Here is a 22,551-nt window from a genome sequence, read left to right as displayed (position 1 = left end):
TTTTTTTTTGTATCCGTATCAGCTTTAGTTTGATTTTACAGATCATATTGTCAAGTACTATATCTTTATCAGCTTTAGTTTGATCTTGTAGATCATATTGTCAAATATTGCATTTTAATCATGACATGTTTTATCGAATAATTAGCTATTTATGTTTAATAGCTACTATACTTCTACACTTGTACTAGTTTGTGAATTTTGAAAACTTGTATTGGTGATTTGGAGTTGGGATATAATAATAATCATTTGATTATAAATTGAACGATGATAACCACAAATTTCTAGCAAAAATTAGACGAAATAATATGTAAAAAGATGTACCAAATAGTAAATATATATTAATTATATTAAATAACGGAATATTTCATAAATTCAGGGCATTTTAGGCAGTTTGGGATGTGTATTAAGTATAATACTGAAATAAAAAACTTGATAGGTGGTGTATTAAGTAAGGGGTGTGTATTAAGATATTAGGGGTGTGTATTTAAAATTTCTCAATCTTAAACAATGTTGTAGCTAGAATACAAGGTAAACAGTTTTGAAGGAAAGTAGAAGAGGGAGATGGGTTATGGGCCAGTGGGCCTCTAATCTATTTGGGCTGTTTTTTGTGGCTTGGACGGGTTAGCTCGTCTCTCTAATCCCGTAAAACGAATGCATGAACCCAAGTTTACAAGACCCAATCCAGCCTTACATAAAAATTCAGAGTACTGTACATATTGTGTCTATTCCAGCAATGAAGAGATCGAAGCAAGGCGGTTTCAAATCTTTAAGCCGAATATCATCACTATGCGCACCTTCTTTGTTGAACTTTTGCACAGAGAGATATTTGGCTATAAAAATCTGATACCGTCTTGCTTTCTCTTCAAATTGTTGGAGTACGTACGTAGATACGACCGTGCTCAGTGATCCAATCTTCAAGCATCTGGGATAGATTCATTAGTGTTTTGTTTGTTCTGAGGAACTAGCGGAAGCATATCCACTATAATCTTTGAAGATTTTTTTTATAATATATATATAGTGATTGAAGATAGAGAAATCCAATAATTAAGCACAAACCATAATCAATCTTAATTGTAACATTCAAATTAAAACAACACAATTTCACGCCCCGTGTATGCCAATTAAATCGACTTTGTCTTAATTATTAGCTAGTTGCCTTGTAAAATCAAAATGGATATATACCAAGTTGCGAGCTAGGGCAACACAAGCTATAGCTAAACGTTGTTCATTGGCCAATTCAACTGCCGACGGGTTTGCTCCGGACGACTTCTTTGCTGCATTTCGGAAACAACTGACTACTGCTGCTGCTATGGTACGTAGTACGTACTAGTATGTGCCGCCACCTCTCTTTCTTCAGGATTGAGGGCAATCAGGGCGTTGGTGAACTTCCAAAGGCCTGCGCAGTTGTTGGCTACCTTTCTCAAGTCGCTGGCCATGAGAGTAAAGCCTTCCACTTTTGATTGAGATCTCACATTCTCGTTCAAGCTAGCTAGGAAGTTTGGAGAAATGTTCGTCAGGTACTGCTACCCAACGTAGAAGTTGTTCCACTCCATAGAAATTGCCTTCCTTGAGTGTCTTGTTGATCTTTGAATGAACTGGTGGGAATCAAAGAAATTTGCTCATATAACTCCGTTATCAAAACTCAAGTCTTATTTTTATTCTCAAATAATTGATATATTAAAACAGGCAATCACTGATCGATAACAAGTACCATAGCTCAAGTACGTAGCGATACAAATGAAGAAACGATGATATATATGACAATAAGAGTAAGTAGCAGCTAGCTTGAAGGATGGAGTTGATGGATAGCTAGCTAGCTAGCTTTAGCTGTAGCTGCTATATATGTAAAAGCAAATAATGCACAACGTACTGCGCGCCCTAGATCACTGCAGGCTAGCTAGGGGCGATTTGCAGCAGGCTTCAGCTTCGCATGCATCACCCACTGTAGCCGGTAGGATGGATATTTGATGTTGTTCCACGCTTCTTTGGCCCTTGTTGTTGCTGAAAGTGCCCCGGCGGTGCCTTCTGAACAGCCTCCTCATCTTGAGAAGCATTATACTTGAAATCCGGCCACAAATCTCCGCACCGACCGCACCGACCGCACTCAGTTACTATGTTTCTCAAGTCACTGGCCATGAGGACAAACGCCTCTACCTTTGTGTGGCACTTGACATTTGCATCTGAGATAGGAAGCGTCGTAAAAGATGATGATGCTAATTGCAGAAGCATGTGTCCATAAGCATCACCCTTCTCGAGGAAGTGAGCTTCCGTGGACGAAGAAGTAACTAGTCCTCCTGACGTTGCTTTTCCAGAATCACTAGTCTGATGATCAGTAGCAGTCGTGTAAGTCCACATTGACCCATCTGTAATGAAGACCATTCTATCAAATGGTTTTCCCATTTTAAAAACCATTGTATTCTCCTGGTACTTGACCGGCTTCAGATAGTCGCACATCATCTTCAAAACTCTTCCATCCACCTCGCTAAGCATTGGTACCTACATATGTATGTATAAGCAGACCACTGATTAGTAAGCTAGCTTCAACAACACACACAACGTACTGATGACACAAGTCACAAACAAGGGTACTGTGACATACATTTCTTAGCGTCCTCATGCCGACAAATCGCTTCACAACTTTCCTGGTATTCGGGGGAAGAATAGAGTATATATCATCCAGATCTGCACTTATGTCCTTTTCCAACTTCTCCTTGATGTTTTTCATGATCTCTTCCTTCATGTCCTTCCCGATACCATTATTTTCGATCCAATCATCTATATCGTTCTTTTTGATCCGAAGCTTCTCTCTTACCTCATCCGCTCTGGTAGTTGCCCTCTCCATATAAATCTGCATGTTGCATATAATTAACAACTCCATCCATCAATTTAATCACCTCCTCGATCAAATTAAGTTAACCATTGCTATGTACAATAGCAAATATATATATATATATAATACTGTATATACATAAGTAACATAACATATATGGGTGATCGATTAGGTTACCAACCTGTACATTTCCAATGAGGTATAAAAACAATAGCAAGCCGATGATAGAAATTAAAATGGCAAAGCTGTTTTCCCACAGATAGGTACTCGTTGTTAAACTTGTACCAAAATTACTGCCGGCCACAGAAGAAATTGTTAAATGATTAGTAATTGTAAAATGTTGGTTGATGAATGACCCGACTGAATTAAGTTATAAATGAAGATTACCTCAAGTTTCGCAAGCCCCACCAAAAACAGTAACCAATCTTTTGTGGAACATTTATTTTCCCTTGGATATCATTTTTGAGGGCATCAAAAAATATTCCAAAATCAAATGGTGGATCGGTCATGTTATATGGAACTTTTAGAACGCATTGCTCGTCTAGAGTTGTATTGAATTGTGGGGTACCGGTTATAAGTGCAGCAGTACTGTCATCACAGTAAAATGTGCATTCTGATTCTGTTCGATTTAAATCGGCGATGCAAGTTCGATGCCAACATGATGTCTGTCGTTGAATAGAAAAAAAGTACCAAAAGGCTCCAAGTGCCTATAATTAACAACAAACATTTTTTATCAACACAAACTTAACTCAAGTAACTCACCTAATTCAATGAAAAGAAAAAAAAAAAACAATAATAAAAAATTGATGAGAAGAGGTGAGATGGATAAACTTACATGACTCGCAAGGATGTAGAGGAAAAGGTTAAATACACCTCTAACCCATAATGCAGATTCTGTAATCGCGACAGATGAAAGATAAATTCGATAGATTCTTGGCACATATTGGACTAGAAGAAAACCGCTCACAATCTTTCTTCTTAACAAGTAGTCATTGCCTCCGATGTTGAAAAACAATCCTACTATTAGCAGCTGGACAAAAAATCGTGGGTTAAAACTTTTAAAAAGACCGTAAATTACAGCGAGTTAATTATTAGCCAATCTCTAGCTAATAACTAGAAAGAGAGTTACGATATGTCTTACTTGTGGTATGGGCAAAATAGCGAAAACGTCAGTTAGGAAAGATCGCCATGACAACTTGAGAGAAAATGCCTTTGCAAACCGAATCATTTGCACTCGGGATACCGATTCATATCTAAAAACCAAACTTTCATCCACCCTTGAGAGTGCAAATTTGATAGCCACATATAGTTGGTATATGATATGCACCAGGAAAGTGATGTCTGTGACTGATCGGAAAATCAGAGCTGCAGTCTGCACTCTTTCGTCGCTTCCCATACACTTTTTTTCCTCGCTGGTGTATGGAATGTAAAAGAACAAGGGATCAAATAAAACTGCAATCACACATGAAGTTACCAGTATCTTATTCCACCATGGGTTCAAATCTGAAGAAACTCCGGCAACTGTTGGCCAATTCCATCTTTGGCTGCTTGCTTGAGGTTGTCCATGTTCGGGTGTCGGTTTTCGATGAGCCTCAGGACTACCGAAATCATGAGACACATCTGGTGTAATGCTGATAGAAGAAAAACAAAAATAATGTAAATTAAATGAATCGAAGCCGTCGACTACTACAACTGACCACTGAACAAAAAGCTCAACGATCGAATCCGTAACCTAAATTTATCAGTACAATTGCAGAAAACTAACTTATTGCTAGGTTAATAAAACAAACCTCATTTGGATTTCATTGTTTGGTCCCTGATGTTTAGCCATAATTATTTTATGCCTTTCTGTTATGCTGGATGAGATGGTCTCAGAATTACTAACACAGCCGATCGCGATGGTAGTCTTCGTACTCGAGCAATTTTCCAATCCGCAGTACTGAAATTTGAAAAATATAAATATGAAAATTAGTCACAGTAATGACTGGTGCATGTGGTTTAGATCTAGCTAGAAAGAGGAACAACGGTGGTCGGAAGCTAGAAAATTGTTAGTTTACGGTTTACAATCAAGAATAGAGACAGAATTACCAATTAAGGAAGATATATGCAGTGAAAGAGTATGTTTTTTCCTTACTTGAGGAAAGCAGGATCAACTAGACAATTAGTAGTACTGGGTAGCTAGCTATAGAGCAAAGATTGGCGCTCTAGAATCGAAGTAGCATACATTATAAGATTGCATGATGGAAAGCTGGAATTGATCATTAACTTGAAACCAGATTAATCTGAAATAGCTAGCCTATGGAACCCAATTATGTCTGGATTAAGTTATATAGACTTTTCTTTTTTTTTTTTTTTTTGGGGGAGAAGGAAGAATTATATCATTCATTCTCATTATACCCTTTTATATAGGAGTAATGTTTACATCATAAGGACATAAGTAATGAAAGTTATATAGAATTATTTACCTGATATGTTTAGTGAAACTAGGAAGGAACTTGACTATCCGTGAAGTTATAATAAAGTTTCTTGAGAGCGTCTAGTATAGACTGCGGTGCCCATAGACTGCAGTTGAATTGGCGCGTGTTGCCCACACGTCATTGAAATTAACGATGTTAGGCACAAGTGAAGTTAGTGGGTGTTAGCGAAAGACGGTGAGATAGAGATGGATCCGACTTGCTCTGTACTCGACGAAGAAGAAGAAGAAGAAAAACCGCAACCGGAAAACTGAATCCAAAACTTTCATAACCTCAATAGTCAATATGTACATGTGTACATAACATATTTTGATTTTGATATTAGTTTCTGGCATACGTTGGGGATTCCCATATGTTGGAGTATTTTGAGGGTATACGATGTTATAAACCAAATAGTATTGTTCATATGGTCACATAGTGACTAAAGAAATCATACACTATACTCGATCAAATAAATTTTGCAGCAACTGAATCGCCTTCGAAAGAAAGATTGAGAAACATGCACTATACTCGATCAACTATAAGTGTGAATCAATAGCACCACATTCTATTATATTGACATGCAAGTTTGTTTGATAAAAGCTCAGGATCCACTTCATTTGGTAAAGCTTTTTTTCTTTTGGTATCAATGATTCCTTTTATTTTGTTTTTTTGGGTGAGTGATCAATGATTCATTCAGTAAAGTTGTATGAATTATTATAGTGGCCGAGTGGTATGAAATTAAAGAAAGAAGATAGGTTCTCCCTCGGACTGCTAGACAATGGGTCTTGTTCTTGGTCTTGGTCGTCTTCTTTTTGCTTCCACTATCATTCACATGTCTTTTTCTATGTTTGTTACCGCTTGCGATATATCTCAACCCTAACAACTCTTTCCTCTCTTGCCTATAACCGGTGGATGAGTAATGGTCATCCATAGAGAAACTGTGAGTTGGAGAAAACCAAACTTCATGATACACGTGAAATCAGTTTTTGTCTAGCACTGGAAAAGCCACTATATATATATATATATATATATATATATATATTGTTAGAGTGTCAACGACGGTATCCTCAAAGGCTTTCCAGGTTCAAAGACTAATCTGCGTCGAGGGATCATGTCAGAACACTTCATCCCCTCTGGCCACCAAGAATAAATTAGGATTTAACTCCAATTAGTGTCGGCTAGGATTCGAACCTAGGTATATGGTTTCACACCTAGGCTCTTACCAACTCGACCATGAGAGGCTACATGAAGGCTTGTAAATACATAGGAATGAACTTATCCCTCATCTTAACTGGGCCAATGCCCATTGTTTGGTTAATCAAGAGGCCCAACTAAATTCAATCCTTAGGAAAATGAAGAAATCACAACGGGCCTGATTAGGTAAATTGTGTTATTGGTATGATACGCAATTTGGTAGGACTTAGGAGGCAATTTTGGTGCCTGCTCCTGCAGTTGGGCTCCATAGGTTCATGCATGCTTATATATAATGGAAAGATTTGTGTTTGCAATTGTCATCCCCCACATGGTTTTTGTAGTTTCAGAATTGGAAGTCTGCTAGTAATTGCTTTTAGTTATCGTAGCAAACTACCAGGTTTCTCTAGTGAAGTTGGGTAGGTTGGTATCATGGTAGCAGGTCTTGCATTGAAAACCATTTCAGAGGACATGTAAGCCCTGCTGCCACTTTTATCGAAGTCCAAAAATCTCCCAAACTATATCAAAGTGGAGTTTTACATTTTGGCCGTGTTTGGTAGAGGAGTTAAGATTTGATTAGGAGGAAAGGAGAGGAGGGAGATGGGTTATGGGCCAGTGGGCCTCTAATCTTTTTGTGGCTTGGATGGGTTAGCTCGTCTCTCTAATCCTGTAAAACGAATCCATGAACCTAAGTTTATAAGGCCCAATCCAGCCTTACATAAAACTTCAGTACTGTACATAACGCGCCTTCGTGTGTAGGATTTTGTTTGTTCTCTATAAACCTGATAGATTGGTTAGAGCCCCATTCATTCAACTTAGTAAGTAAATGTGTAATTGCTCAAAACAAACGGGATGAGTTAATTAGACAATCAACCAAGTTGAATCAAACAAGTTTAAGGTTGAATCGTTAAAACGGTCGGACAAGTCTGATAGTTAAATCGCACAAGTGAAGACTTGTTCGATCATGACGAAGCTAGTCTTTGCCACCATTCACGCCACTATCAACTTTCATAGCCAGCTGCAATCACGGAGGTTCAAGAAAAGCTAGAATTGCAAGTCCTGCACAAGTCCACAACCCCTCACTTTCCTCTAAAGAAAAAGACAGTAGGATCCACACACACATCTCCAATTGCTCTAACTCAAAACCTTCAAGTTTCATTTTCTTGTCTTCCAGGATTATTACAAAGTCACAATTCAAGGTTGTTATGATGGGGTCTCTCTCTCCATTCCTTGACAACTTAGTTTAATGTTTAGATTGCACGTTTAGCAATGAGTGCCTTCCAAGCTCACATCCTGGGTCAAATGACTTGTACACAGTACCATCCACTCCATTAGACATCTCGCATTTAGTTATTACCATTCTCTACATGATTGAGCGTGGTCTCTACTCCCATGTGCTTCTCAAGTTTCAATCCACTAGCAATACATATCTTCTCATATCCGATTCATATGGCCTAAATTCTGAACTCTAAATTCATTCTACTTGTAAGGAAAGTATTCCAAAATTGATAATCCTATCATTAGCTTATGCGTCTTCCATTAAATCTATTAATCATGCTATAACAACAAAAACAGTGAGGAATCGCATTTGTTCTTTCGGTTTCGTTCACAATTCTCTCAACATCTCTATTAAGGGAGTCTAAACCTGGTTTTGAAATGTAGAAAATCATACCGGCTACATAAAGTCTTAAAAACACCTTCTAAGACCTTACAAACTCAAATCTCACATATATGCATTACACTAGTTAAGGTCCCATTCATATTTAATACCATTCCTACTTGATACACATTTGGCAATCACAAGGAATGTATGTATGGATCGTAGGGTAGCTAGTGATGTAGAGATTTGAACCATTCAAAACATTTTGAGAATTGTGGAAACCATCCATTTTCCCAAAACAACACATGAATGGTTCCAACTTGCACGTTTTTCCTTTGGATGGGGAAATGCAAGTTGAAGTTCAAACCCACAAATCAGAACGGTTTTACAAATTCATCATCTATAATCTAACCACCATTAGTGAAAGTAACCGAAATATCACAAAAGTGAAAGAGTCTTCAGTTAGACGATCAGACGAATACATCAATTATTAGACGTTACGTATTTAAATTGTAACACATTTATATTGCTTTGCTACATATTAACTTACTCTCCACGAGAAATGACCAAAGAATCAATATCTTAAGCAACATGACGTTTCATGTTATAATCATCGCACTCGAGACTTTTTTCAGAGAATAGGGTTGTAAGTTTTTTCTTTTTAACTCGAAAAAGTTAAAAAATAAATAAATAAATTTACCCATCTCTGTGGGTTTCATCCTGAGACAAGGATTAAAGAGCAAATTAAGGAAGGGTGGGACCTGGGACCCCACCAAAGAGGTTAATGAAGTAGAGAAAAACTGAAGTGGTTTTGAAACGGAACTGTGTTTTCCATTTTGTTGCTAACCAAAAGGTCGAGACTTTTGCCCTCTTTAGAAACGAAAGAGCTTCTCTCAGTCTCAGATTCACAGTGTCCAGTAGTAGCCCACATAGACGTGCTCGTCTTCATGGATGTCCCTCCATGCCCTCTCTTTCCTCTCTGCTTTCGAGGCTTGTCCTTTTCTCTCTGCTTTAGTCAAATCTCACACCAAACCATTTTGGTCACTGTCACTGAGTAGCTCATTTATGTTCTTCTTCCTCATCATTGAGCTTTCAGATAATCCCAAGTTTCCAACTTTGAATTGAGTTTTGAGAGTGGGTTACTGGGTTTTGAGCCTTTTGATCTTCTGGGTTGTGCTTTCAGCTCCAGAAGAGCATTTCCAGAGAGCAGAACAAGGTTGGTGATAACACCCAATTGTGATTTTTGTTGCTCTCTTAGTAAAGATAGCTACTTTGAACTGAGAGTGTGATTGTTTTTCAATTTCAGCTTAGAGATTTGGTGTTTGGATTGGATTGGAATGCCATTGTCCTTTTGTGATTTCTTTGTGTTTTGTCTTTTCCTTTTCAGAGTTTTCACTTTGTTTGAACAGAAAAAGAAAAGGTATAACCATAATTATCTGAGACTATAAACTAAAGGGTGTGCTTAAATTTTACAGCTTTTTAATAATTGTGAATGAGATTTCAATGTTTCCAAGTGCTTTAGAATATTGGTATGTTGATTTTCCTGTCTCAAATGGTAGGAGAAATGTGGCAAAGCACTAACTTTATGTGGTTTCATTTTCTCATTCCTATATATTTGTTTATCTCTGACAGCGGGCTGTTGTCTAATTGAATAGTTGCTTCAGGTATTTTATTAGTTGTTAAAGGAGAGTCTTCTGTCTTTCTCCCACAGACACACTTGATGGTGTGATTAACTTAATTCAATTTAAAGTCTTTAGAATTGAAACGGAGTTTTTCATTTTGGGTGCATAGCTTCTCTCTTCATCTTTCACACATAGACAGGGTTTTTGTTTCTGGTCTTTGCAAGGAGGTGATTTGGCTGAGAGTTTTCAGAGTTTTAGGTGTTGAATTTAACATTCAAACATAGGAGTCGACTTCAATGTTATGTCTTTCGATTGTTACAACCAGTACTGGAGGTGGTGATTCATATTGATGTTTTCCTGGTGTTTTTTCAGTCCCATAATTTGCTTTGGAATCATGGATGTAACATTGTTGTCTCTGTTGTTTGCAGCATAGGGAAATCTGAGTTCACTCTATAAAGTTTTTGGCTTCATGGGAACAATGACTACGCCTATCCCTGGCGTAGCGTCTAATTTTGACGAGGTTTCTATGCATCAAAGTTTGCTCTTCTCTGATAGTCTCAAGGTACTATTTTGAAACTATGTCTGTTGGTCCTTAAATCTGCAAGTTTTTTGGTAATGATTAAATCTGCAAGTTAGGTGTAGTCTCTATTGGCATTTTTAGTCTCATTTATAATAAACTCTTTGGTTTTTGTATCCCTCAATCAATATTATCTGAATACAAGTGCATTAGGAATTCTATTAGATAGCTCGTTTTGTAATGGTGTTGATCTCTGGTAAGGAAGGTTTACAAACTGAAAAGTTCAGTGGTTCACTTTGTTCATTGCATTACCATTTCAGGATTTGAAGAATTTGAGATCACAGTTATACTCCGCGGCAGAGTACTTTGAACTTTCTTATACAAATGATGACCAAAAACAAACGTGAGTTATTCTGTTTCCTTGCTGCTGGAGTTTTTCCAGGTTCTTTTTCTTCTTTAGAAACCTAATTATAAAATGAGATAAAGACAAAAACCTACTCTTTTGCAGAGTGGTAGAAACATTGAAAGATTATGCCATTAAAGCTCTTGTGAATACGGTGGACCATTTGGGTTCTGTGACATATAAGGTCAATGATCTCTTGGATGAAAAAGTGGATGAAGTTTCTGGCACAGAATTTCGGGTTTCTTGCATTGAACAGGTATGGGTAACTGTAAAAAGTAAGAAATTTTCCATCATCATATAAGCATTTCAAATTCAATTATGAAAGAAAATGTGAACAAGTTTATACAATGTGTGTTGCTGTTTACAGCTCAAAAATGGCCTTTTTGGGCTGCTGTAGATTGGTTTTGTGTTATACCTGCTTCAACTGATAATTGGGTATAATGCAATTTTACTAAGGTTCAAAGCTCTTAAATGATACTCATCAGACGATTCTCTCCCTGATCTCAATTGTACTCATTCTTTAGTGGGAGTTGCTTACCTGGTTCACTTGACAGCATTATGTTGATAACTGAATCATCTGAATATGTAGCAATCTGTTACAATCACAAGAAACCAATACTTTTGTAGGCGTTGATAATTTCCTTTTCTTTTCTTTTATTTGGTATCCTAGAGGCTGAGGACATGTCAAGAATACATTGATCATGAGGGCCTTTCCCAACAATCATCAGTTATAGACACTCCCAAATACCACAAGCGGTACATCTTGCCAGGCAATACTTCACTGTCCTCTCAATTTAACTTTTTGATACTCTCGACATTCCCCTTCCCTTGAATTGTTGACAAAGATGAAGACTATTCTTACAACTCAAATTTTTGTTCAGTTGGTGAGACCATGGGGGGAGCAAACAAAACTAAATCTACATACAAAGGATGCAACTTAGATGATGAAGATGAATGGCATCAGTTTCGGAATGGTATTCTGCCTTATATTCTGTTTTGTTTCATTGCAAAATGCATATTACTAAGCTAAGGGTTTAATATAGCTTTGATTTTTTCTGGAATTCTGATTGGATTTTGCACAGCTGTTCGTGCTACAATCAGTGAAACCCCACCAACTGCAGTCAGGTAATTGTTCATGTGGAATCTATTTTAAGTTGGGTCTGTAAGAGGATCCTTATAAATTTTGATCGTGTTATGTGCAGTAGAGGGCGGTCTCCATCTCCACAACCTCAAAGACCTGCAGTTTTTTCGTTTACATCTACCATGCCCAAGAAAGAATTAGGTGAGTTAACATCTTGGACATTATGACATTAACACCTTTATAATGTTTTTCTTCTGTGACAATCTGATTATGATGTGTTTACTATCAACAGATAAGCGAACAGTTTCACCTCATCGGTTTCCACTTCTACGGTCTGGTTCTCTTGCAAGTAGGCCGACGACTCCAAGCAAAAGTCGGTCAACTACCCCAAACTCAAGTAGACCGACAACTCCAAATCTTACTAATGCAAGACGACGGGTGAGTGTAGGATTTTTTTAACCTGAACAGTAATAGCTGCTGCGAACTGTTATCCAAGTGTGAAACTAGAATTACCCTCCCCTTTTGTCCTTAATACTTATAGACCGATTGTATGTGTATATTCCAGTACCCTTCAGAGCCTCGAAAATCAGCTTCAATGCGGCTACCTGCTGAAAGAGAGAACAGCAAAGAGGTTGAACAATATCCCAGCAAAAGTAAACGCCTCCTCAAAGCCTTGCTTAGCCGACGCAAGTCAAAGAAAGATGACATGTTATACACTTATTTGGACGAATACTAAGAGTAGGGTCAATGGAAGCAGGAAATTGCTGCATCATTTGCCTTCAGCTGTTCCCTTTCACTTGATACAGATGTATTACCTTTTCATTTCAAAGTCTGCTGCTTTTTATAGAGAAATGTATGTCCTGACGACTCTTTATAAACATCATATATCAAATTATCAATTGTTATATAGTTACCATTTCAGAAGTTGCTGCTTTTAGCCTCAGATTTGTAGACAATTTTGGCTGCAACAGAATTGGGAAGGGAACGGCTTCTCTAAACCATACATTGTCGTTTTATATATTTACCCCATTGTCGGCAACATCACAAGGGGCACAATTCATCTTTGTCCTACAAATCATCTTCAATATCGTCGACTCTTTATCAATGGATCACAAATCGTAACAAGGAAGATTCTTTCTAAAAGAGCACCAAGTAATCAAGCTAGATCCCACAAACAGTAATTTTGGTTGATTGTGTTACAGCTCATGTCGTGGAAAGATGTTTCGTATCTCTTGATTCATATACTAAACTTTTCTCAAGTTCAGTTTCAAAACACAACTTATTTTAGGTTCCAAATATTAGACGTTTAAAATGTCTCGATCTTCGAAATTCACTCATTAACTCAGAGTAAAAGAAAAAGAACAGAAAATTGCAAATTGATACGCACCACAAATAATAGAACAACGTTTCAAATATCCGTGATATTGGTTCCAAGCACTAATCAAACTACAATGGAGATGCTTTGAGAGTATAAAGTTGCATCTCGTTTCATGAAGAACACTAGCCAAGTTAACGGGTCAAAGTACATGTAGTTGTTACAATTCCATTCCTTTTCCAAACTCTTCAATTGTTTTCGTGGCAAGTGTCAATACATCCACAAAAGCACTATATGATGCTCGAAGAAATCTTGCCTCAACTGCCTCAAAATGCCTGCGTCCATAAGATCAACCATACATTCAGCAGAAAATAGATTTTAACAGTCACTGACTTCAGCGCACATGCATTTCAGTAATCCTAAATTCCTCATAAAGCTTAAATATCGCATCAGAATCAATTTCCACCAAAATCAATCTTCAATAGAAGTTTAAATACTGAACTCTAACACAACAGAAAAAAATGCTTACACTGAAAGCTTTCCATTGGATACTGACATCTGCCTTTTTACCTTGTCTGGTTGCAACTGAAGATCATAAACGGAAAAAGATAAGAAGGTAATCAAACCAAAATGAAATGAGTAAAGGCATATCTTGAGCATACGAAGCATCACCTCCTTATCAACAGCTAATGTATTATAGACAATAGAAGCAATTTCTTCAGACTCATAATCTACCTCCATGTCACTGCACGAAAAAAATCTGCGTTTAAAAACAACAAATGCACCTCCGCAGGTTTGAACACTTCCCAGATTCAGATCAACTGTAAACAACGACAGTTGAGCAAAACGTCTCAATTTCCCAGAGATACATATCCCTTTAGTCCTTGATACAGAATAGGCTACAACACTACTAGTAAGTCTCTAGCTTTAGAATAACCCCAGCATTCTCACCCATTCTACCTCAATATACCAAATTCACCACACTACTTCAATACACTAGCCTAAATTTTTCTTCGTGCCTAATTGGTACTCACGATGCTATAATTACTCCCTAAGTTGGTTGTATCCAAGAAATTGAAACTTTGAGTTCATCAGTTCATATAGTAACAGTGCCTCTTATCAAGCAATCTAAGAACATCTTCCATAGTTTCATATCCTGAACTTACATTTCATTACAACTCACCAACCTCAAACTTATTGCAATATTGTATTGAAATCACAAACAAGATTAGCACATGAAAAGTAGGGAGCATAAAAGAAGCAGATAAACTGAAACTGAATGAAGTAAAAGAACAGAGCCTAGAAGCTACAAACACAAAACAGCAGAACCAAATTGAAAATAAATAATCAATCTTCAAGATTACTAAGCATACCCTTTTTTAACCTAAACCTAATTCAATCAAATTCAAGCAAAAAAACATTGGAATATCAACAAAATATCTATAAACTTTGGTATAACCAAAACCCTAAATCTTGCAAGAGTTAGAACCATATACATATTTGAGATTAAAAGAGAGAAGCTTAGAGTAATAACCAGCTAAACTCCCACTGGGTCTGCCCATCTGCCTTGTCAGAAGCCATAGCAGCCATTCCTTTGGACCCAACAAAGTTGGAGAACGATGACCAAATTTGGGGGGTTTAAGATGAAATGGTTGATCAAACGGCAGCGTTTTGAACTTGTTATAAAACGATTTAGGGTTTTACAGCTCAAGTGAAACGACGCCGTTCAAGATCTGTCAGTCAAAGACAAAAATATCCCTGGCACTTTAAAGAAACTACACGATTGGGTTCTCAAATTTTACTTGCAAGGAATATAGGCATATTCCAGAGGCATATCTGCCATGCTATATAATACTCAAATGCTTCGGAGATGGCATCTTATTCAGCAAAGCAACGAATCTCCTATCTCTCTTCTTCCTCTGTAGTAAGTTGCATCCTTTTCTTCTTTGAGGGTTGAGAATTCTCGCCCGAAGCTGTATCATGCATGTGTTTGTTAACCAAAGTTCTACCATGTTTCGGAGTATTACATGTTTCGGATTTTCTAAGTTCTTGTCAAAGGTTGAAGAATCGGATGTATATGTCGTACATAATCACAGGTATGTGCTGTTATTACATTTTGTAGCACATGGTTTCCTTGAATCTGTGTTATGTATCTCCATGAATGAATGTTTCTGAGTTTCTCGTATGATATCAGCTGATGTTTAAATTGTGTGACAATAAAGTTGTGGAGATTATATATGTGTTATATAATATGATAGAATATAGGTTTCTGCATACAATATATTCATGCTGCTAACTTTCCTGTATCAAGCATTTAAGTTTAACTTCTTAACATGAAAGGTTGATATATGACTGTTTAGTTTAGAACTGCTCTCAGAATCTTCAAGTCTAAGGTTGTTCTGTTGCCAAGAGTAAATATATTGGCAATTGCAAGTAAAATTACACGAGGAACAAGAAGATAGATACAAATAGAAACACCCTATCCCTTTTCCCTCATTCTGCTGGAGGACAGTAAAGGTGTGGATCTGTAAATATTTGTTGCAGGATAAGGTCATAAGGAGAACTGGGAACTGCCTAAATATTGGCTGTAGTGAATCTCTCTCCATTTCTTCCACCAACTGCAACATGTCTTTATTGTGTATAAAGGACCTCATTAAGTTAATGAACTCTGGTATATGAATCAGGAACCCCGAATTCTACACAAAATTTACTTGATGTGCAAAAAACCAGTTAAATACGCTTAGCATGGCTGATAGAATGAAAAACTGATGAGCCCCTGTTGAGAGAAATTCCCATGTCAGTCTTCTTTTACTCTATGTATATAGGCTTGTTCTGAAGGAATAGAATATCGGTGATGGAAAGAGAAGTATTTTTACCAGTGAAACATTTGGATTTCCATCGACCAACAGCTTATGTAATGGAATTTGCAACTCTAGCTGGTTTTATACTTCTGAAAGTCATCAATCCTTTCTCGCACGCCAAGGCAAAGAGACCAAACAAGTACAAGAGGAACATATGTAGCTTCTGCAACATACTGGATGCCAAACATGCACTGTTAGCCTCGCTATTACTTTTTTTGATAAACGACATCCTTGTAACCACCCACCCTGCCAAAGAACAACACAGATTAGCATGTAGATAGAGGAGAAATACATTCTCTCAAAGTAAAATTGCTTACCGGAACTTTTCTCAGGCAAATTTGTCCAGTCCTGTGGCTCTGTCTTAGCTTCTGAAGCCTTGATCAACTCAAGAAGGGCTTTATTGACCTGATATGTGACACAAAGCAAGCTCAGCGTTCATTTCCACTTTCAAGATAATCATATCATGAATAGTAGATATACTTGGTGTGGTAGATATGAAGGTATACCTCTTCAGTCCTCTCATGACTCACAAGATGTCCTCCAGGAAGATCTACCATTCTAGCAACAGGCTGCAGCTTCTGTGCCAATCTCTTTGCATAACATATTTGAGCAATGACATCATGCCTGCAGATTTGGTAACATGTCAAATTGGTTTTCAGAAGAAAAATCACACCGAAACAGCATATAACAGATCCAACAAAAACATGAATTTCAGACACAGAGATGATTTTCCATTCGGTTTATATATACAACTGCAATTTGGTAGGGCTACAAATTCTGCTCGACTGAGAGCAAAGGGAAAAAAATGACATCTTAGATACTCCACAGAACGCAGATTGAATACACTGCTCAAGGGAAGAAAAGAAATATGAGCGCACCTGCCATGAATGACTGAAACAAGAAACCCAGCGGAGCGGATCATTTCAATTTCAGTTGGTGTCATTTTATGTGTCCAGCACGCATTCAGTTGACCTTCGAAACCATGGTTAGACTGCATCCCAGTAGCCGATATACCTTTTACATATTGCTGGAGAAAAATTTAATATCAGGTCATTGATCTTTCAACACAAGTACACTAAAGACTCGACTAGTTTCTACCATTTTAGTTGGGAACAGATCCCCATATATTGATTCTGAGCGGACTTCAGAGTTGATTTTCATACTCTTTGTAACATATTTTAATTCTCAACGACCGACAAGATGCTACAAAGGGGTTAGTGATGCTCTTACTTGGTATAAAATTGCCCTTCTTGTGTTGGATCCAATATTTTCCTCAAGATACTCCTGTACAACAACAGAATATAACACCTATATTAGTAGTAACCCTTTTGTCCATTAATTATCCATTCAGAGAACATCCAAAAACATAACAGAATGAAGAGCACTTGGACCTTCGAATAGTGGGTGTCCAAGTCAACAGCTGCTCTTTGCTCCGGAGTCTTTGCCTTTAGAAAACGAATAGCAATAGATAATGTTTGGCGGTCGAGCTGCAAAACATTGACTACTAATAAGAAACAACTAACTTGGAAACAATTAAGATGTAGTTGATGCAATGCAACCACTCCCAAAACAATAAAAATAACTAAATAAAGGATAGCTCATGAAACATGACAAGTGATATACTCACCCTTGGTAAACATTCAAAACCGCCTCCGGTGACATTGAGCAAACCCAATGACAAAATTACTGTCAGGAACCATCGCTGCTAACTTACAAGCTATCATAGCTCCTGTATCACGCAATCAAAAGTTCACCATTAAGCTCGAAACCTTACCGAAACAGAAAAAAACTCGGCTCACATTTCGGTCTGTGCTAAAATCTCATACAATGTACCGACACAGTGAACTCACCCATTGAATGCCCGAAAACATGCGCTTGCTTCCACCCCAGATGATCCATCAAAGCGATTGCATCCTTCGCCATTGTTCTTGTTCTGCAACACACAAAAACTCCATCAATTCAGCTTCAATTCCCTTCCAAACTTGTCAAACTCCAAATCCAAAAATTCCAAATTTCACAAATTAATTAAAAAATGCAAACTTTACTTTACAAAACAACTACGGTTCCGAAAAGCTTCAATTTTTTTTTTCTAACGAATCAAAATTGACTACACATCTCATTCTTCTAGAACAAAATTGACTTTATCAAACCACTCACGTGTAATCGGACTTTTTCGCCGGCACGGAGCTCCGGCCCATGCCCCGATTATCAAACGCGCAAACCTCGATACCTCCGCCGCTGAAACCAGCCTCATTGTCGCCACACTCCGCCGCCGGCCTATCCTCGTCGTTCGGCGTAACCGACCCCGTGAGCCCCTGAATCTGTGGCCCCCACGATTCGTGAGTTCCGGCCAATCCTGACCGTCGATCGGAAAATCCATCAGCCACCGGAAAATTCCGATTTCACAAAAAAAAAAAAAACAAACAAACAAACGCTCACCGATGATCAGGAGGACCTTGATGGGGCCGCGGCCGTAAGTCCGGTAGTAGATTTTTGTTGCTTCGTCGTCGGCGGCGGCATTCTGCGGCGACGCGACTTCGCAATACGGCATCGTTTTGAGGATTAAATGAATTAATGAAATGAGACTGAAATTTCGGCACGCTGTGGATTTTAGATTCTGAAAAAAAAATGACGCAGAATTTTCTGGAGGCTTTGGGATTTGGGTCCGCGTATTTATCGGAGAGATTGGGCGGGAACACGTGGCGTGCGGCCAGCGGGTTTGTTGAGTTGTGGGAGAGTGGTCGGCTACCTAAGGGTAAGGGGTCAGAGTCAACCAACTCGGCCAATGAAGGAAGGAACTGGGAAGCATGGAAGGGTATAACCGTCATTTGAAAATGTGTGTTCTTAATCACTAATTAGTTTAGTTTAATCTAGACTAGAATATTAGTTTAATCTACTTTCTTAACGAAATCTTATAATTAGTGTTGATTTGTTGAGCAATTAAGGTGAGTCATTTTCACCACGATTCTTGTCGATCAATCATGTAATCGCAACTATTGGCTACTGCTGAATAGTTGTGATTACAAACTAGTGAGGTTATGAAGGTGCAATGAGAGCCTACTGCTGAATTTTGTTCAAACTATAATTTTTTTTTTGTCAAAAACTCATTTTTTATTAAAAACCGTGGGGATTATACATACGTTTTTTTTTTTGTTAAAAACGCATGTTCTTATTTTTTCACAAAATTTTCTCACATTTAGATCATGATTTTTAGCACTTCTCAAACTGACAAAACTAAAAAATCTCTATATGTAATGGAATAAGCTCTCCCTTTTGAATTTAAGGTGACGTATAACTCCGATACTTAATACATTTTGCACAATAAACCTTCTCTCTAACTAATAGATATAAAGAGAAAAATATTAATGAACAAATATATATCTGACTTGTGGCAAGTAAGACAATACAGGGTATGACTCGAGGGTGTAGATGGCAAAAATACAAATCGAAATACAATCCAAATTTTGGAACGTATATGAATAATGTGTAGCACGTGTTTTCGTTTTGAATGATGGATGTGATTGGATGGAATATGGTAGCAGATAAGATCATGTAGGTGGTCGATGCACTTGTTCATATCCAGCAATGGAATCTCTAGCTGAATCCAAATATAGACAAGACATTATAATCCCTCATGCTGAAGTATGAATCACATTTGGCATATAATATTTGCACTGAATAGAGTTAAAAAGAGGAATATCCACAATAAACACAAGAAAAGGGGAAGAAAGATCGACTAAAAATACATAAAATTAATTACATACTTTTTACAAAATGACCATAAATACCTGTTTTTGTATATAGTTATATACACAATCAACAAACCTAAACAACTGAAATTCTTACTTAAGAGGTGATGAAAGAGGAACTAATCTGATATTGAAACCCTACATAATCAGGGAATAGTAATTACCACTCAAGAGCCATACTAAACAAGGTAATGGTCAGGATGAAGAGTAGTCTAAAAAGCTGGAAACAACCACCCCATAGTCCATCCGAGGAGCAAGCCCGCACCAGCAAGACCTAATCCTAGAGCAAAAGCAACAGCACCCTTGCTGATCTCATACCTTATCCTGCCGCCGCTCCTCCTTCCCGCCCTGCGCTGACCCTTCTTTTTTAAGGGTCTGCCCTTGTATGGGGACCATGGTAAGCCATCTTTTTTGTTCAGCTGCAGGCAAAAGTTCTCAATTTGGAGCAGATGGAGCCACTGCTTGTAGGCAAACAGCTGTGATGCCTGTTTGAAAAAGAGACTGATGATGTGCTCCTTCTCTGTATAGGCCTGCTGTGCAGCATTCTCAGCTTTCCTAGCTCGTGTCTGAGAATGACACAACGCTTCCAGCAGCTGAGCTTTGCTCCGCTCATCTTCTGGCTCATCTTGGTTGGTTGCAGCATAATCATTGTTGTGGCTGAAAACAAACAAACATAAAATTGGATCAAAATATAAAAAACTCATTGTAAAGTTGTGTTTCTAACATCAGAACAATGGAAGGAATGTACACTATAACTGCAACGATAGATCATGGAATTATACCAATGTTACTAAAGCATCCTCAATATTCAGTTGTAAACTCATAAAATTGCACCAAAGGAAATCCTCGGGCACAAAGTAGAAATTCATAAACTAAGCATTCAAAATAACTTCCCAAGTAATTAGATATTTGGTTAGACAATCTACACAAACCATAACTGTCCAGGAAATAATATAAAGAACAGCTCAAGACACAAAATTACCTTAGTGAACTATCTGGATCATATGCTGAGTGACCTGAAGTTAAGCTTCCCTGAGTATAAGTGGTGACATTGGATAAACCCAGTTCAGTCATCTGATCTAAGGATAAATTAGGGTCAGGAAACTTTGTAGAAGCGAGAGCGCCCATCCTAATCTGGGGCCGTGGAAGATCACAATTCTCAACATTTTCAAGTGACTTCTGAGCAACCAAGGAAGCCAACTCATCTTTACCAGCAGAGCGCCACCATGGTTCAGACTTCTCACTTCCCACCCATTGGGTATCCAAATCAGGAGACAGCTTCTTGCTTTGTTCAGAATCCAAGCTGTTGAAAGAATCCAAGTTCATGAAGTCATCATCGCAGCACCAAAACTCTCCTGTGTCCCTTTTCTTAGGCAACTGTGGACCATTACCAGTTCCAGCCTTGAGTTCTTGTATTCTCTTACTTTGGTCACCTTTTGGAGAAGTGACTGAAACAGTACATGGTTTCTCCAAAAAACAGTTGACACTCTTTTCACTATCACTTTGAGTACTAAATACCTCCTTGCACTGATAATAATCATTTATGATGGCAGTTTTATTGATATATCCAGAATTTAACACTTCAGCGTCCAGGCTTTTTCGCTGATCATCAATAAATTCCTTTTGAGGCCCAAAGTTTGGTTCCAGGTTTAACCACCATCTAGTGCTGGGTGTTAGCTCCGGAGTTGAGTTATAAGGCGTGCGTTCTGGGATAAGGTGATCAATCCCATATGAAGCATTCTCATGAGCACTATCAGATTCTTTTGAGGAAGATGATGACGGGTGACGTGAAAATCTTTGAGCACTCCTCCCATCATCTTGGGAAAAACAACAATTCGCTCTATGCTGCCATGCTCTCCGTGCTTCAGCTGCTGCCATTACCCTTATCTATCTGCAGCAGATTTTAAAATGAAAAGATAATGATCAGTCATAGATTACAAGTGGCCACATCAAGAAAGGATCGTTAAGTCATACGCAGATCGAAAGGATTTGGAAGCAGTAAACCAGAAAATTTAACTACTAGATCAAAATATGAATCATCAGGGCATGATCCCCAAGTCTCAACACCATGACTAGAACTCTGATAATAGGCGATCAGAAATATCAAAAAGCACGAAGATCCAAACTTCCAAAATCAGATGATTTTACTTAAATATCATTTCCACTCACCCATTCTCACAACTACCTTAACTTCAACCTATCAGTACCTGTAGTTCAACCCATTCCAATTCAACCCATTTCTACCTATAACAAAAGCAATACAAACTCACACTCACAACCCTACAAAACTATATATTAAGAGAATAGCAGAAACAATTTCAAAAAGTCTCATATAGTCATTGTATAATCCAAACTCCAATCAAATTCTACAAGGCTTCGATATCCGAGAATTCATGTATCTAATCAAGTTCCAGGTTTCAAAGAAACTGTAAAATCAAAACAGTTCACCACCTCAATTATACGGCTCAGACTCTAAACACAAACAAGAAAACCCAAAAAGGTTTCTCCATAACCCCAAAGATTTGATACAACAAACTTCACACAGTTACAAAGATCAAACTTTGATTGCCAAAAACAAAAAAGATCCAAGCTTTAAGCAGAATATATACAATCTGAGAAGACCCAAAATGGAAACTACCTTCTAAGAAGAGATGGGTTTTCTCTTCTGGAGTTTGCATACGTTTTCCAAGATCCAAAGACAGAGATACAGACAGAGACGAAGACCCTCCTTTCTTGAAGCCTACATCACCGTTTTGCTATAATAATGCTTTCAGTAATATCCATTCCAGTGTCAAAAAAAATATCCAAAAGAAAAAAGAATGAAAATTTACTATTACCTTCTGTGCTTTATAGACTTGTGTACCTTATGCTTCAAGAACCGCAAGTGAACCGGGTCCTATTTTGGTGGGAAAGTAGGGAGTGGTCA

The 22,551-nt window shown here is 37.9% G+C and overlaps 6 protein-coding genes across 6 annotated transcripts; 1 reads left to right on the top strand and 5 right to left on the bottom strand.

Moving 5' to 3' along the window:
- Positions 1-1,629: 1,629 nt before the first annotated feature.
- On the bottom strand, positions 1,630-3,454 carry LOC101307933 (cyclic nucleotide-gated ion channel 1-like). Its single transcript, XM_004307922.1, has 4 exons — positions 3,218-3,454; positions 3,012-3,123; positions 2,600-2,848; positions 1,630-2,496 (listed from the first exon to the last, which is right to left on the bottom strand). The coding sequence occupies exons 1-4, from the start codon at positions 3,337-3,339 to the stop codon at positions 1,936-1,938; spliced, it is 1,044 nt and encodes a 347-aa protein (XP_004307970.1). The 5' UTR covers positions 3,340-3,454; the 3' UTR covers positions 1,630-1,935.
- Positions 3,402-5,187, bottom strand: LOC101313169 (cyclic nucleotide-gated ion channel 1-like). The gene is made up of 6 exons (XM_004309079.1): positions 4,965-5,187; positions 4,621-4,769; positions 3,972-4,461; positions 3,666-3,860; positions 3,489-3,537; positions 3,402-3,418 (listed from the first exon to the last, which is right to left on the bottom strand). The coding sequence occupies exons 2-6, from the start codon at positions 4,659-4,661 to the stop codon at positions 3,402-3,404; spliced, it is 792 nt and encodes a 263-aa protein (XP_004309127.1). The 5' UTR covers positions 4,662-4,769; positions 4,965-5,187.
- Positions 5,188-9,012: 3,825 nt separating this feature from the next.
- On the top strand, positions 9,013-12,619 carry LOC101307055 (protein ABIL2-like). The gene is made up of 10 exons (XM_004307919.1): positions 9,013-9,293; positions 10,128-10,261; positions 10,537-10,619; positions 10,725-10,875; positions 11,290-11,389; positions 11,501-11,593; positions 11,702-11,744; positions 11,822-11,901; positions 11,993-12,138; positions 12,266-12,619. Exons 2-10 carry the CDS (start codon positions 10,169-10,171, stop codon positions 12,434-12,436), a joined length of 960 nt encoding a protein of 319 aa, XP_004307967.1. The 5' UTR covers positions 9,013-9,293; positions 10,128-10,168; the 3' UTR covers positions 12,437-12,619.
- Positions 12,620-13,059: 440 nt separating this feature from the next.
- Positions 13,060-14,620, bottom strand: LOC101306760. The gene is made up of 4 exons (XM_004307918.1): positions 14,550-14,620; positions 13,688-13,760; positions 13,545-13,600; positions 13,060-13,350 (listed from the first exon to the last, which is right to left on the bottom strand). The coding sequence occupies exons 1-4, from the start codon at positions 14,603-14,605 to the stop codon at positions 13,236-13,238; spliced, it is 300 nt and encodes a 99-aa protein (XP_004307966.1). The 5' UTR covers positions 14,606-14,620; the 3' UTR covers positions 13,060-13,235.
- Positions 14,621-15,239: 619 nt separating this feature from the next.
- On the bottom strand, positions 15,240-18,509 carry LOC101306467 (putative aminoacrylate hydrolase RutD-like). The gene is given in 12 exon segments (XM_004307917.1): positions 15,240-15,791; positions 15,892-16,122; positions 16,194-16,281; positions 16,383-16,500; positions 16,755-16,903; positions 17,107-17,160; positions 17,268-17,363; positions 17,504-17,560; positions 17,562-17,605; positions 17,727-17,809; positions 18,034-18,232; positions 18,316-18,509. Coding segments are annotated over 11 exon segments (1,197 nt in total). The 5' UTR covers positions 18,428-18,509; the 3' UTR covers positions 15,240-15,791; positions 15,892-15,925.
- A 1,088-nt stretch (positions 18,510-19,597) lies between these two features.
- On the bottom strand, positions 19,598-22,385 carry LOC101306176. Its single transcript, XM_004307916.1, has 3 exons — positions 22,264-22,385; positions 20,608-21,516; positions 19,598-20,282 (listed from the first exon to the last, which is right to left on the bottom strand). The coding sequence occupies exons 2-3, from the start codon at positions 21,501-21,503 to the stop codon at positions 19,838-19,840; spliced, it is 1,341 nt and encodes a 446-aa protein (XP_004307964.1). The 5' UTR covers positions 21,504-21,516; positions 22,264-22,385; the 3' UTR covers positions 19,598-19,837.
- Between the last annotated feature and the right edge of the window lie 166 nt (positions 22,386-22,551).

Source organism: Fragaria vesca, linkage group LG7, assembly GCF_000184155.1.
Source record: "Fragaria vesca subsp. vesca linkage group LG7, FraVesHawaii_1.0, whole genome shotgun sequence".
NCBI classification, from domain to species: Eukaryota; Viridiplantae; Streptophyta; class Magnoliopsida; order Rosales; family Rosaceae; genus Fragaria; species Fragaria vesca.
Note: the sequence above shows the minus strand (reverse complement) of the source record. Positions and strands in the feature narration are given on the sequence as shown.

Excerpts from the sequence above, each read along its gene's own strand:
- LOC101307933 (XM_004307922.1), bottom strand. The coding sequence starts at position 3,339 with ATGACCGATCCACCATTTGATTTTGGAATATTTTTTGATGCCCTCAAA. Across the intron at positions 3,124-3,217 it reads TGGGGCTTGCGAAACTTGAG|TAATTTTGGTACAAGTTTAA; the intron begins GTAATCTTCATT and ends TGTGGCCGGCAG. Across the intron at positions 2,849-3,011 it reads ACCTCATTGGAAATGTACAG|ATTTATATGGAGAGGGCAAC; the intron begins GTTGGTAACCTA and ends TGCAACATGCAG.
- LOC101313169 (XM_004309079.1), bottom strand. The coding sequence starts at position 4,661 with ATGGCTAAACATCAGGGACCAAACAATGAAATCCAAATGAG. Across the intron at positions 4,462-4,620 it reads AACAATGAAATCCAAATGAG|CATTACACCAGATGTGTCTC; the intron begins GTTTGTTTTATT and ends TTCTTCTATCAG. Across the intron at positions 3,538-3,665 it reads TCTACATCCTTGCGAGTCAT|GCACTTGGAGCCTTTTGGTA; the intron begins GTAAGTTTATCC and ends TGTTAATTATAG.
- LOC101307055 (XM_004307919.1), top strand. The coding sequence starts at position 10,169 with ATGGGAACAATGACTACGCCTATCCCTGGCGTAGCGTCTAATTTTGAC. Across the intron at positions 10,876-11,289 it reads GGGTTTCTTGCATTGAACAG|AGGCTGAGGACATGTCAAGA; the intron begins GTATGGGTAACT and ends TTGGTATCCTAG. Across the intron at positions 11,594-11,701 it reads ATGGCATCAGTTTCGGAATG|CTGTTCGTGCTACAATCAGT; the intron begins GTATTCTGCCTT and ends GATTTTGCACAG.
- LOC101306760 (XM_004307918.1), bottom strand. The coding sequence starts at position 14,605 with ATGGCTGCTATGGCTTCTGACAAGGCAGATGGGCAGACCCAGTGGGAG. Across the intron at positions 13,761-14,549 it reads ACCCAGTGGGAGTTTAGCTG|TGACATGGAGGTAGATTATG; the intron begins GTTATTACTCTA and ends TTTTTCGTGCAG. Across the intron at positions 13,601-13,687 it reads CATTAGCTGTTGATAAGGAG|TTGCAACCAGACAAGGTAAA; the intron begins GTGATGCTTCGT and ends TATGATCTTCAG.
- LOC101306176 (XM_004307916.1), bottom strand. The coding sequence starts at position 21,503 with ATGGCAGCAGCTGAAGCACGGAGAGCATGGCAGCATAGAGCGAATTGT. Across the intron at positions 20,283-20,607 it reads GATCCAGATAGTTCACTAAG|CCACAACAATGATTATGCTG; the intron begins GTAATTTTGTGT and ends GTTTGTTTTCAG.